The sequence below is a fragment of the Genypterus blacodes genome, unplaced genomic scaffold (genome assembly GCF_046128005.1).
Source record: "Genypterus blacodes isolate CSIRO-AG114 ecotype Tasmania unplaced genomic scaffold, CSIRO-AGI_Gbla_v1 ptg000022l_1, whole genome shotgun sequence".
Lineage (NCBI taxonomy): Eukaryota > Metazoa > Chordata > Actinopteri > Ophidiiformes > Ophidiidae > Genypterus > Genypterus blacodes.
In genome coordinates this window covers 551,844-567,493 of record NW_027466835.1, presented here as the reverse complement: position 1 = coordinate 567,493, position 15,650 = coordinate 551,844, and the positions used below count along the sequence as shown (strand labels likewise).

The 15,650-nt window shown below is 42.1% G+C and overlaps 1 protein-coding gene across 1 annotated transcript in view; it reads left to right on the top strand.

Moving 5' to 3' along the window:
- LOC142992752 (voltage-dependent T-type calcium channel subunit alpha-1I-like) overlaps nucleotides 1-15,650 on the top strand; it is a 94,771-nt gene that overhangs the window by 23,786 nt on the left and 55,335 nt on the right. The window contains exons 2-4 of the mRNA XM_076143289.1: nucleotides 6,119-6,230; nucleotides 8,829-8,962; nucleotides 14,110-14,207. Of these exons, the coding sequence (XP_075999404.1) occupies nucleotides 6,119-6,230; nucleotides 8,829-8,962; nucleotides 14,110-14,207 (344 nt within the window). The remainder of the gene's footprint in view (nucleotides 1-6,118; nucleotides 6,231-8,828; nucleotides 8,963-14,109; nucleotides 14,208-15,650) is intronic.

Below are 15,650 nucleotides of genomic sequence, written 5' to 3'. Positions count from 1 at the left end.
CACGCACGCACGCACACACGCACACGCACACACACACACCAGACACACACAGTATTGGCTTAAATTTCCCATGGTGTCTGCGATACACTCAGCTTCACTAGCTGCAGCAATGTACTGGAGCAAGGCACCTGCTGTGCTGAGCTGATATGAGGAGAAAGACAAACACACACACTCTCACACACACAAAGACGCACACACACCACAAGCTTGCAAATGCATATATGGTTAATATATGTCTGTGAATGTGTAGAGCTACAAACCTGGACACAATTACAAACTTCTTTTACATTAATTTTTTGCAAACAGAATTGACAGGGGCATACCAACAGCAGACCACATACACACCCGCACCCACACACACACACACACACACACACACACACACACACACACACACACACACACACACACACACACACACACACACACACCCATATACAGATACCCATACAATTTGTGCCATCTCAGTGGATGGAGGCAACCCGTCTGCTCCTGTTGCCTTGGTTACAGGCCATAGGCTTGTCTTGAAAAGTACTCCAGGTCTCTGCTGCCTCGTGTGTGTAGTTGGCACTGACAATAATTTTTTCTTAGTTTGTGTCTCTTTTTAATTCTCACTGTGTGTCTCACTGTGTGGCTGTGCAATTGTGTAGAAGGGTGAAAAGGTTTTGTGCACTTGTAAGCATCCTACAGCAATTCTGGAAAGGGTACAACACATTATGTGGGTAGTAAACTAATCATAACGGCAATAACAACATTTAGCTGCCATTTCCCAGATTCCGTAATGAGTCCGCTCTTATTTAATCACCTATTTTCCCATTAAAACTTTATAAAAGCACTATGAAATTGTCTCATAGCTTGAGGGTAAATGGTTATCAAAAATGGAAGAAGAAGAGGTGGGAACAGAGCCATGCAATCACATCATCTCTGTTTCTGTGTGTGATTTGACAGTTTGTACGTATCACCATTAAAGCCCTCCCGTATGTTTGGCCCCTGGTGTATTTTGCATAGTAAGATAAAGATTCTCTTCAGTTATTTCTGCTTACTGTCGGGATTTAATGCAAAATTAAACCTGACCGTGGACTCGACTTGAGTATATTAAATTATTGCAAAGCATGCACTGACACGCATTTCTTTTGCCTCGACTGAATACTAAACAGCAGCTACTGATCGTTTATACTAAATACTATACTTATATGAGTAGTGGATCTGACATATATTTATGGATAGTCTCCCAAGAAGTTAAGCCAATGTAACATTTGCATATACAGAAGGAGGAAATGCAATGTACACCTTAAGACCTCACTACATTTCAAATGGAAGTACATTTAACGATCCAGACGAGATGATTCACAGCTGATAGACGACGGCAATATAGAGATATTTTTTTATGTCAAAGATCATTTTCATGCAATCTTGAGAAAACACACCATTTCCCCAAAGATAGGCAGATATTGCACTCACTGCATGCACGGCAAAATGTCTTCTTTTTCTCCTGATCTCTAGAAAAAGATGTTGTCTTTAAGTTCTTAAAGGCTTGGAAAAGAATGCAAGGCAGAAGTGTCAAGCTGGCTAAACACACACATTTCCAAAAGAAGCGTATGTGCTTCATTTGAACTTTCAAGTGTACTCAAGAAGCATGAAATTCAAGAAGTTCAGTAGTTTGTTCATTTTCAGCAAATCCTTCGACTGATGACTGACAATGAAGACCAAGGTCATTTTAAATATACTTATTCATGTTTGATTGCCTTTATTTATAAGCCGTTGCCTTTTTTCTTACATGCTCCTGTTGAGTTTTTTTGTGTTTTCCTTTTAAAACCCTTTAATTCATTGAAAAGCACTTGAGTTGCCCTGGGCATGAAATGTGCCGCATAAATAAAATAGCCTTACCTATTTTTCTGAATGAGGACAGTCTAAATTGACATCCTCTGCTCTGGTCCCAGGGTAAATGCACTACAACATGCTCTCATTACTGCTGCTGCTTTTTCATTGTATTGGAAGTGAAATCTGTGGATCTGTTATAGTGCTGTGTTCAGCTCTTATGCAGTAGTTTGTGGAAAGCTGTGTCGTATAAAAAACTGCAAGCGTTGTCATTGAGCAGAGAGAGATTTTAGTGTGGGTGAAACATACAAAATGATAATCTTCCTATCGTGTTGTGAATGGAGGCGACAGTGGGGCTCTTCATAAGCAAACTTTTCCTGGAGCTGGCAAACTGAACATCACATTTGCTGAGACAAGCATAGCAGCACTTACAGAATGCATACTGGGGTTCGCTTGAAGGCTTTTCATATTGTGGTTTTACTTCTTATTGTAGCCAATGTGTGTGTGTATCCTCCTGTGGGTGGAGAACACTTGGCCATCTGGAATGCAGTGGAAAGAGCTTCATTGATAATATTATGAGCTCCCTGGCACTGCCTTGTGTGATCAGTTATGCTGCAATGTACAAAGGTATCGGGCTCGGGTTTGCATAAGTATGAAGTATGCGTTGCTTGTTGCTTATATGATAGCAAGTGTGGAACCGCTCAAAGTTGATGAAAAGGTAAAATTGTCTCTGTTTTAAGACAGATAAGGCACAATGAGGAATCACCAGGATCAGTCTAGAGAAAGAAGTTGGCTGACGGTCAAATTAGGCAAAGAAGACAGACAAGTAAAAATGGGACCACGCAGCCAGAGGGTGAGACGGATAGGGACCCAGCTTGGCAGCCACTCTGACGTACACATAGACAGACACATTGGTCAATTCTCCCATGAGATGCTTAAGAGCATACAGAGAACAGAAGAGGGATGGGAGCCGAGTGAATTAGGAGGAGAGACTCCTGGCAGCCTGCCTTGCCGCTTCATTAGGAACGGCAGGAGTGACGGGCAGAGAAGCAAGGGCATATAATACAGCCGTTACACACTCAGAAACAACAGTGTGACTGTCTGATGCCAAGGACAGTGGGCAGACACGCTCTGCATCAGCTTAAGCAGTGGGTGACTTGGCCGTCGCTCACTCTTATTGCAGGGTTCTTCCTCCAGCAGCTGGGACCTTCTTCCCCATGTCACACACAGCAGCTGACAGGGTGACACACTGCCAAAACGATGGATTTTTTTCGTTTTTTAGACTGCGAATCACAAAAAACGAAAACAACTAGATGGGACAACGAGTGACACAAAAACTGGAAGTGCCTCAGTTTTGTGTTGGACGGCTCCAGCTGTGCTCTGGTTTGGAGAAAGGTTAGACACAGGGTTGAGCCGCACAGAGCAGGGTGTCATTTTGTTGCACTTTGAGAAAAACTGATCCTGAGGGCTTACACACACAGACACACAAACACACACACATACCTGTACCCATGCATAAGAAAGGGAGCTCCGTCAAGCTGCTTCTCCCTACCGTTATGACTCAGCGTGTTCTTAACAAGCGTATACACAGCTGTTGAGGCCATTTGAACGCATCTCATTTTCTTTTTCGTGGATTATACAGATCCCCCAATCCCACACACAGACATAGAGTATTGTATTTGCCTTGATCTGAGAGTAATCATAATAGAGAGGAGCCAGAATCAGCTACAATCCAACCGCAGACATTAGTGTGAATGAGTTTGTTTCTCTGCACAGTGTGTTTGTGTGTGTGGCAATAACTGCTGGAGGAGGCAGCCCTGCAAAGGAGAAGCAGGTGTAGGGAATGGATGGATGGATGGATGGATGGATGGATGGACGGAGGGACGAATGGAAGGACATTTCAACCACCGTGGTCGTTGTATGTCATTCCATTTTTTCATCATGTTTCTCCCCGATTTGCAATCAATTTCACATCCCATGTTTGTTTTCTTCTGTTCTTTCTTTGTCAAATCACCGTATTTGGAGGTGTGAAATGCCCCTGAAAACATTGTGCCTCACTGGCCGTCACAGAAAATTTACAAACAGAATAAGAGCCACTGTGAAATTGGCCCATTTTTTCTATTTTGCCCTCTCCATAAATTCTTTCATAGTACGAAAGCGTAAATTGGCTCTCATAACCGTGACACCCGGACACACACTGCATCCACCGGTGTAATGATATTACAGGTACTTTCATGTAATGTATGTATTATGCAATGACTGACAGGGTGGCCATGACAAAACCAAGACACTCTGACTTCAAACTGTGCAGAATCAAGTCGGGTGCATGAAACAGGTGGTAGTAAATTACCTCACATTACCTCACAGGCAAGTGACAAAGGCAAGACATAGCCCGGTATTCATGTATTCAGCACATGACGGCTCAGCTTTGCAAACTGTGAAATGTCTAGGTGTTGCAGCTGGCAAGGATTTAGCATTTTGTAGAGACAAAATGGAATCAGAATGCACTTGGCTAATAAATTGGTTTTATTCGTGCATCAGGGGTTTTTCCAGTTATTAGAATAATTTCTGTAGACATCCACATAACCAAGAGTGAGGAAAACAGTGTTCTGTTTTGGAGTAGACACACAATTATGACACAGTTAGACTCGGGCAGAAAATGCAGATTAAGAAGTGTTTTGTCTAAAAGGAAGACAGAAAGCTGAATTAAATAGGTTAGCCCCAAAGAGGAAAAGGATAAAATAGGGGGGGGCAAGTGTCTGAGAAGATCTGTATTGACACAGATGGACATGAATTGAAATTGGTCGAGATGCAGAGAAGGAGAGTGGAGAGATGAGAGGAGAAAACGGAGATGAAGGGATTTTAAATAAAGAAGGAAGAGGAGCCCAGAAGTGGAGCCAACATTGAAACGCAAGCCGCTGACATCCAAATGTGGTGTGGCGACCGTTGCGAACTGTCATCAGCCACAAACACATGTTCACTGTTTTTGTGTAGGCTTTCACTGTCCACATTCTGACAGCAGGTCTCCATTTATGGCAAGACTGCAACTCCCATTTAAGTAACTGTAAGAATGAGAGTGAGTGGAGCCTGGAAGAGGTGAAACATACATACTGATTCTGATCTATCTCTCTGTCTCTCACACACACACACACACACACACACACACACACACACACACACACACACACACACACACACACACACACACACACACACACACACACACACACACACACACACAGAGGAGCAGACACAGCCTGACACACACACACACACACACACACAGGCACACATGCACACAGGTCTGATTGATTCTGCTTTGCCTGCTGAAGTATAATGTGTCCCAAAGTGTCTGTGTTTTTGCTTGGAGGGCCAAATTGGCCATCATTTGCTCTGTCACACCCAAATGAAATTCTCTGTAGAAGGAGAAATGAAAGTTTTTTTTCCCCTCTAGTTCTCCCTCTGCAAAACACAAGCAGCAAGTAGAAAATTGAAAAGATAGAGAAGAAGAGTTGTGGGGGAATGAACCAAAAACACTATTTTGTAAAGGATTTAACCTGCGCTGAAAGCCATGGGCGGGAGTTGAAAGAGAAAAGGATCAATAATAAGGACATGGACTTGTGTCTTTACACTTATCTTACGCCTTCATGTTTTTTTCTCATGATTTTACCATTTGGCTGCGCTCCAGAGAAGAGTGCTAGAGGAATGTCAGACAAAGGGAAGAAGACGCATGAAGGAAAGAGAGATGTAGAGATAATTGGCGAGAATGTTCCGTATGTACTTCTTATATGATATCAAAGGGGATTCAAGTGTCAGGAAACTAGACAGAAGGCTTCTGAAAAAAGAAACGTGTACTGTAATTCCATCTTTAAGTTAAATCCCCAGTGGTACAGACACATCATGTATAATTCCTCAGAAATAGACCTTTAAATCCTCCGATGAACAAGGAATTATAGATTTTCTCGATAGGAATGTGTGGGAATTAATACAGACAGAATTGCGGAACACTACAGTTTCCCTAGTGCAATTTATTTCATTATATTTAGCTCACAAATGTATGATGTAATTTAATTTTTGAGTCTAAAAGAGACAAAGATTTACGTCTATCCATAAAGGGATAACATCAATTTACGTAAACCCAATAGTTTTAATATTGTTTTTCCATGGTGATGAGATGTGAATGTAATGGATACAACAGATAGAAATGAATGTTAGAAATTAACCCTTTATCTCCCCCTTTGCATGGCTTTGTCTCTACTCTTCTATTGCAACCTTTCTTAACTCAAACCCCCGTGTGTACGTGGTTCGAGAGGATCAGCATCATGGTGATCCTGCTCAACTGTGTGACCCTGGGCATGTACCAGCCCTGCGAGAACATCGACTGCACCTCGGACCGCTGCCAGATACTGCAGGTAACGTGGACCACAGCTTTGTCAACGTGTGTTTGTGTGATGTTCATTAATTAGATATGAAGAAGTCAAATCAGTTTCATTTTTGCGTCAGGTTTTCAGATTAATATTTTGTTGCAGTTCAGAACAAAACGAGCTCTTTTCATATTCTATTTCATCTAGGACCCGAAGTGTTTGATTGCAGTTTTGTTGCAATTTGTTGTTTCTCACGCTGCCACATTTACTTGTATTAGCAGGAAAAGAACAGAAGATTCACATTTACTAACACTTAAGAGACCTGTAATAGATTCTGGATTAACTCTTCAACAATGAATTGGAAACAGTTGCTAAAACCTATCAGTCATCCTTTTTTCACCCCCATCATGACAAAATTGTTAACCAGCTATAATTTGTGATTGTCTGCGTAAGCCATGCTGGGCTGAGGTGGGTTATGTGCTGCTCACTGGTTTGATTTGCCAACTGGCTGACAGCTCAGTGTGTGTCTCTGGGATTATAATTGCTTTTCAATGAAGTCAGTTTGGCAGGCTCAATTTCAGGTGTGACAACAACGGCCTAATTCTGCCTGAAAAGCCTTTTGTTTTTGTTGTTGTATTGGAAATCTGTCCGCAGCGCCCTGCATGTGAGAATGTCTGCCATTTGTCCTGTGATGGTGTCCCTTTGCTGAACTGAGTCAACTGGCCGGCAGCACATTACAATGGATTACAGTATCAAACAAACTCTCGTGAGAAAGAGAGATTTGCTCTTTAAAACTGCCAAACAAAACTATTTAACATTTTGCAGGGACAGGACAGCAGCGTAGAATGTCTGTATTACATTCTATTGGATCAATAATGGATATTTCTTTTCAGTTGGGGTTCAGGTTAAATTGTATTTCGATCCGGAGTCCATTACTTCAAAATGGTGGCTCGAGAGTATCTCTTCTCCTCCCCTGTCCTCTGTCTCCTTCCCCTTCCTCTTGTGTTGTCGCCCCTTCCTCTCTGCCTTCCTCACTCCTCCCTGCGTTGTACCTTCCCCATCCTGCACCCTCACTCATTCTCCTCCTCCATTTGTCTCTCTAACAAGCATATTGTGTCCCCGGGTGGTGTGAGGGTCCTGTTCTGATGGTTGCTAATGGTAACAGGAGGGATTTTGCTGACAGGGCTCGGATAGTTAGAGTGGCCCTCAGCAGCACATCACTTCACACACAGTAACTACCACAAATAACTTACAGTGTATGTGGCCATGGGCTTCAGACTGATATGTCGAGCCGTCACACTAAAAGGGGGGTTGTTACTGTATCTGAAAGTGATTTGGATGTAATGAGGTCAAAGCTCACACTCGCAGAGAGGCAACTGATTTCCTCAGATATGCTACCACACATTTACACTGATGTCCCGTCTCTGTCCACTTGTGCCACACACTTAACACATTTACACAACCACATAGCATCATTTTTGATCTTCAATCTTGATGACCTACTTATTGTCCTCTCCTCCTGCCAAGACACAGACAATGACAGCATATGAAGTAGCTCTAGCGCCAGCTCCTGTTTCAAATCATGAAACGGCCCATCTCCAGACGGCCTCAGCCTCTTGGCAAATCAGTTTGATGATGCAACCTGATAGGCTGATTGAAGAGGAAGCTGGCAGGAGCGACAAATAACTATGATGAATTTATTCTCCTTGCGCTCAGAGCAGAGTGCAACAGGGATTTGACTGTTGCAGCCAATTTCAGATTACACGTAAAGCATGCAGGATGCATTATTTATCAAAACACCATTTAAACAACACGGGGACTCACCGTCTCATCTTTCCCATTGCACACTGCCAGCTGTGTACACTGACTGTGTTTGAACTGTGAAGTGTGTGTATGTCTATGTGTGTGGGCATGCATGTGTGTGTGTGTGTGTGTGTCTCTGTGTGTGTGTGTGAATGAGTAGTGAGGGAATGCTTGGGGACCTGCTTTACTGTCTGTCCTGTGTCTTGTCTCTCAGTTGCTATGCTAAAAAAAGGATTTTGCGGCTTGAATATGCCAATGTGTGCAGATTCTTTAGATCATGCAGTGTGGTGAAACAGTTACAAAAACACCATCTTTCATTTTTCATCACTGCTGCTGATTGCAAGACTCCTGCCTGTAGTTATACAAGCACCACTTCAGCGTTGGAACACGGAGTATGCAGTATGCATTATGATATCTATAAAGATTTAAGTATAGCGCAATGTTTCACAACTTCTTCTTCTAGTTCCCTCCTCCAAAGAGGTAAATATACATCTGTTCACCCACGTCTGTTTGTAGGTTTGTTTGTATGCAGGATTATCCAAAAAGCTACAGAGTGATTTTGATTAAACTTGCTGGGAGAGAGAAGCTAGGATTTAAAAAAAAAAAAAAAAAAAAAAAAAAAAAAGTCAGAACCCTATGTGCATTCGCTTCCAAAATTGTGCTGCATACTGTCTGAAAACTGAAAACTGGGCCATTTCATTTCACAAACACACAATCTATGCATTCAAAGAGGAAAAAGGGGATAAAAACTGCCTCAGTCACACGTTTGAAGCAAAATATAAACCCTTTGATCCTTTGGTGACTTTCCAATCCTCCTGCTCTGTCTGTGTGTTTCTTTTCTAGGCCTTTGATGCTTTCATCTACATCTTCTTTGCATTGGAGATGGTGGTGAAGATGGTGGCCCTGGGGATCTTTGGCCGTCGCTGTTACCTGGGAGACACTTGGAACAGGCTGGACTTCTTCATTGTCATGACTGGGTGAGCACCAACGCTGTATCATATGAGGACCCTGCAGACACACACAGCTGTTTGCAGTTATCCTGGTTCATTAGAGCTGTTAAAAGACAAAGCTAAGTTGGAAGTCTTAATAAGCTTATCCGTCCATTCTCTATACCTGCTTAAGTTGCGCAGGGCCTTGCACACAGACCATTTCATCTAAGGAGAGAACATCCAATCTCTTATAAGTCTCCCAAAGACTCCAATTGGATTCAAACCCTGGACCGTGTGTTACTGTGAGATCATACAATATTGCATGATATGTTAGCTATGAATCAAACAGCATAACCGAGGAAATTCATAAATAAAGGTAACATATGTAGGAATGCAGCCCTTGAAGTTTAAGGTCAAACAGAAACCTGCTGATCACTTTTATTTTTAGAGAAGATGTTTGCAATCTTGTTTCACTTCAGAGTATCTCACTGATTGTGGATCAAACAGCTTCATCTAGTCTCTGATTGCCTTTATGCATTGGTAGAGGCTGCACTGGTATCAGCTGTGTGAGAATGATGGATAGAGAGTGGTTGGTAGACAATGAAAGGTAGACCAACACACTCACCAGTCGAGGTGCAGTGGCATTCATCTTCATTTAAGCTGAATCAGTTTCTCCCCAGTAGGCACTCACAGTGTGTGTGTGTGTGTGTTTGTATGTGTGGCTCAGATTTACACACACTCGGATCAGAGTCTATCTCTAACTGCCTCTGGAATGCTCCCAGTCTGTGTGTGTGTGTACACACATGTCTGTATGTGCATGCATGCACACCTCAGTCTAAGCAGCATCTATCCTAATTGCAGTGAGCGCAGTGCCAGCATAGCCGGGGCCAAATCACCGCCGACAGTCTGCTATAAGCTCTGTGCTGGTTCCCCACAGGCGCTACCACCTCTCCTCACCATCATCCTTCCTCTCTCTCATGCCTGGATGAACATCTATCTCTGTCACCCCCCTCACACACACACACACACACACACACAGACCCCATACAGACAGGCTTTCATTCAGACACGCTCTAAAGACGATTCAAGCTCTTTCCCTGCACCCCTGCCTCACACAAAGTGCCTGCTGGAGTGAGTTCTATTTTCCATACTTTATATTTTATTCTACACTAATCCACTGCACTGTAGCTCATTTTCTTAGTCTCCCTGGTATCTGCAGTAATCTAACTTAGAAACAGCAGCGTGTCTCCTCTGAGCTGTGGAGATGAGGCACGACGCTTTGGGAAGGTCACTCTTTTCTTCAGTGTTTATTCTAATAAAGGCCGAGAGTGGCTGGGATCTTCAGTAAAAGAGTGAAAGAGGCGGCACAGACACTTTGTTTACATATTGATTTATCTATAACTTAACTCATCTTTATGGACAGCAGCCTTTCAGATGGATATGCGATGATTACATAATGTGGGCCTTTCTGAGTGTACCGCCACTGCAGTTCTGCTGTGATACATAATTAAACAGGATGAATCAGAAAGGCCTTACAGCTGTAGATCGTTGGTGAGTCACTGAAGTCAGTGAGTTTGCAAAAAATATCACAATCTTTATTACATTCCTGTGCGTCTCTGATCGTCTACTCGGTCTCTTTGCTTCATTGTTTAAGCAAGTGCTTCTCAATCATTGTCCACTACACTTATATATTAGAATGCTCTCTACACACACCGCTGCAGCTAAATCAGGTGAGTTCAGCAAATCATATCTGGGAGGCACCAATGTTGTACCGCATTTATCTAATCAAATGTACATTTAGTATCCTGCTGATATGACAACATTTGCAGATTTGTCTTACTTGAGGACCAGAATTCAGAGGCTCAGATCCACACTACTAATTTTGAAATGTGTTTTGCTCAACAAAATGTGCTGTTAGGACCTTGGCTTTGCCTTTGTTATTTCATGGACCGAATACATCGGTCTTGGCTTGGAAAATGTACATTCTTGGGCAAAGAAATCATTATGCGTAAAAAATGCTCTGTGCACACGCGGTGGCGCATAAAAATGAAGACATTTTCATCGATGTTAGATAGTTTTATCACAGGTTGGGGGCCATGAAAGAAAGCAACATAAATGTATTGAATGTGTTTCATTTCACAATAAAACTGGAAACAGCCCAAAGTAAAACTAACTCATTTGCAGTTGTGAGTCGATTCAGGAACACCAGACACTCTAACAACTGGTCAGCTGGTGCTCATGTCACCGCCTTTATTCATAGACCACCTGCAGAGTGTGATTGTGATTTTAATGAGAATGGAATATTGGGAATTTAACTTTTAAGGTACATTTTCAAGACGCAAAACTTTATTTCTCTTATTCATCAAATTCAATTGATACACTCCTCTTCCGCTGTGTTTCCCTTGCTGGAGGGCCTCTGAACCCCTCTCACCAGCTCTTTATTGGTGTCACCCTGAAGCTCAGACACACACCCACACACTCGCTTAATGCCTGACACATAAAAGCATGAATGAGATGAAGGGAATGAGCCAAAAAAGAAATGTGGAAAAAGAGAACAATTGTGAAAAAAGGCTTGCGGCAGTCCACTAATTACCCTCCCAAACACAGCGGTCTGATTGATGTGTACAGGAAGACACGCTTATGTAGAATACATGCACACACACACACACACACACACACACACACACACACACACACACACACACACACACACACACACACACACACTATGTGAACAAAGACTCACACACAGGAAGGCACATCTGTGATGTTGTGCTATTTTTAGTCGTTTTCTGCCCCAACAGTCCTCAGATTCTGTGCATCAAATGCGAAAACCTTAAAATTGGTACAAGTTACTAATCTATATTTGTTGGAATTACCAAGAATTGGTATTTCTGTAATTCTTGCATCTGTGTGATGTGTCTGATTATTTATGTTTCACCATGTGACCTACTCACACAGTATTAAGAACTCCCCCCAGCGTGTTTCTCCCCACACACTAACTTGCGGGTGTTTTGTGGTTTTAACTCCGTGCAGCCTTTCAGCGGCCCTCCTTAAATCATTAGAGCAGCCGCTGATGCTGTTATGTTTGAGGCAGGTTGTAATAACGTCCCCATGCCCAAGTGAAAAGCCCTGGCCACAAAGCAACTGCTCCTCTCTTTACTGTGACATTTTCATCAAGCGACCGGCTCGTATTTCCTGCAGCTTCAAATCCACCAGGAACAGAAAATTGGTATGTGATGTGCTTGAACAGACGCACACAAAATTGATCAAATGTAAGACTAGTAACTTTAAAGAACAGTAAAATATGAAGCTTATTAAACGACAAGAACATGGACAACAGGAGTGACCATTTCATGTTTACCTGTATGTGTCAACTAGCATTGAATTTCACATTATGGGAGTGTAAGAATTGGATCGTTTTATAGAAGGTAGTGAGGAATAAAGGATAAAGCTGGTGTGAATATAATTTTGTTACATCATCATTAAACCACCAAAATGGTTATCATCGTAATGAAGGTAATTTATCACTCAATGTAACGTTATGGCTCATTTATGCATTTTTTAATAGTTTAAGGAATACAGTCTAGTTCTGTGGCACAGAGGCATTAGGTAATGTCAGGGTCTGGCTGTATAGATAAAACCTCCTCCTCCACCAAGGAGGTTTTCACTTAGGTAACATAAGATAAGGTGAGGTTCATTTAAAAAGCATCTTTCAAGAGCAAGTTTCACAAAGTGTTTCAGAGGTAACAAATACGAAACAGCAATCGGAGAAAACAACCAAATTAAAATGAGAAATACTTCAATGAGAGGACCTGAGAGCTCAAGTGATGGAATATGGTTAAAACGTTGAAGTTTCAAAAAAAAAAAAGTTCACGGAAGAAGTAGGAGATATGTTTTGATCCTAAATGAAGTGGAGCTAGAATTGAGCCCTGAGGGACACCACAAGAGAGAGGGGCTGATGATAAAAGGTAAATGATTTCAACAGAAAAACACAAGGAGAACCACTGCAGCTTTGCACTACCGTAACCTTTATCAGGATGATGTTGGGAACTCTTAAGAGTGCTGATTCAGTCCTGTGCCTCTTCAGAAAGCTGAATTTTATTGAAGATGTCACAAGCCTCTGTGACCGCTAACAATTGATGCGCCAATATCTTAGTCATGCAGTACATTTTAACTCTTTCTTTCGGTCGGTTTGTTAGTATATTTGTGTGTGAGTGTTTTGTCTTATGGAGCTGGTTCAGATCCACAATTTTCGTGATGTTGCATTCTTCTATAAATTTTTATTTATTTCAAAAAGTAATGCACCATTATATATGTTCAGACAATGGGAACATTAATGCAGTTGATGTACAGCAGCAAATACAGCAGACAACAGCCACTTAGCTGCAGACATCCATTAGAATGCACATAATATTAGAATAAACATCCTGTTTATTGTAGTAGCCATCTAAGGGCAGTAAATACATACATTAGAACAAAACACATTTGGCCTTGGTTTGTGAAATGTGAAATGACCGTAAGCAGCCCAGTTGAAGTATGAATGATTTGGGCTGTAGCTCTGTAAATGATCATCTGCATCCGTGTAAAGCAAATGAATGAAAATGCTCCCCATGGAATCAACAAAATATAATCTTGTTGTAAATGATACAGTTGACAAGTGTGTCTGTGTGAGTGACAGCCGGCTTTGGTTGCTGTAGATGTGCTTCATTGTGCTGCTTGTGTCATGCTGTCTTTACACTGTTCCAGCCTCAGGCACTGCACTGTTTGTGCACGAGGCACACACTCACACAATCCCATGAACACGCCGACACTTCCTCTGTCATCATTTATTACAAATTTAAAACATTCACTCATTTCAACTGTCTCTGTGTTGCTATGACACACATAGAGACGGTTGCGTGTTCGCCCCCCCCGTTCTTCGACATTCCCCTGTGTGTGTGGTTTGGGTCTGGGGGCACAAACTATTTAAGTAAGCTGTGAAGAATGACTTTTTCCACAGATGCCAGACTGTGACTGAGCCATAACATCTTCATCAAAAATAGATCAAAAATAAGTAGTGGATAAATGGCACAGATCTCTGGTCCGGCTGGATCCATTCGTCTTTTTTTGTCATATTTTGAACCTGTAGGTGATCCAAATAAGAGGTTGATCATAAACCCTCTCTCTCTGTTTCTCTCTCTGTCTCTCTCCAGGATGGTGGAGTACTCACTAGACCTGCAGAACATCAACCTGTCGGCCATTCGGACGGTGCGAGTCCTTCGGCCCCTCAAAGCCATCAACAGAGTCCCAAGTGAGAGCATCTTGTGATCTTGTGTGTGTGTGTGCGCGTGCGTAATTAGATACTGCTTTTATGTGAGCATTTGTTCTTATTTGTGGTGCCAGGGATCATCTTGGTGTTTGTCTTCTAGTGCCTTTGCGTTCTCATAATGTGCAAATGTTTCCGAATGGCAATTCTGTTTTTTTAAGCCTCCATCTGGCAACCTTTTACCATGGGGCTCATCAAAGCTTCATCTTATCTTCTGCTTAATAACCCACTCTGTATGAGCCCTAAGTAACTGCTTTATCAGATTTACAAACCATCGATGCTGCTTTAGAGATCATTTTGCAACCATATCCTCATACTTATAATCTAAAATTTAGCTCCTGGCCAACCGATATTGATATTTTTTGTCCAGCAGCCCAGGTTGGCAACCCTTGATCATTGTAAGCACCAATTATTTTGTACAAGCTTAGTTCACAATTACCGAATCATCACTTCCAGCGCTTGGCCTGAAAGCATTAGTAACTCATTCTGGCATAATAATATTTATATTGGTTAAAAATAAATGTGTACAATTATGATACAAATGATGGATCTTCAATTGAACGCTTATCAGGAAGAAAAGAATGTCTTGAAAGTATAAAGGAAGTACAAGCATAATGAGTAGATTTCAAAAGTTATGTCAATAATCCTCTCTGGTCTAAAGTCAATTTTGCAGTTTTATTTTTAATTGAATTTGGCTCCTGTGCGACACTCTTTTTTTATCATGACGCTGCAGTCGAGCCACGTCATATGGAGACAAGCAATCCAATTTCTGGCCCCACTGCAAAGTCAGGCCGTGACCCTTTAACTGTGAGTCTGTGAACGCAGCACAGCCTGCTCCACTTTTTGACAACTCCCTGAACTCTGAATTTATTTATGACGCCAAGCTCCCCTTTAGGATGTGTGTCGCATTAACTCAATGTGAGCACTGTGTCTCTCTCTCCACATGTCAGCCAAAAAAACATAGTGGAAGTATCTTTGAGGAGGAGCTACACATATGTTGTAAAATATGGGGAGACAAGCATCTGAGAGCCAGTAACACCTCTGTGGTGAGCTGAGGCCACCCTGGGGAGATGACTCCCGGCCCCTATGCTGTTTTGGGAGCGATGCCGAACACTCTGTCCATTTACAAAGACCACAAATCGATGTTGGGTAACAAAAGGAAGACCTATTAATGAGATATGAATGAATGTGAATTGGGAATGTTTACTGAATGACAGTAAATTCAAAGTGCTTAGTGGTCAAATCTGCTTTTGTTCAGATGATGCACAATAGCCTCATTGCTTATACAGTATATGTGCTGAATGAATATGTACTGTAGATCCATATTCAGTGCAGCAGGTGCTTCCATATGTCTATATGTGGAGTGTACCTGTGTTTGCAATTCACCCTGTCTTGTTTGGTTTCGTTGGTGTGTGTGTGGGATGTGTA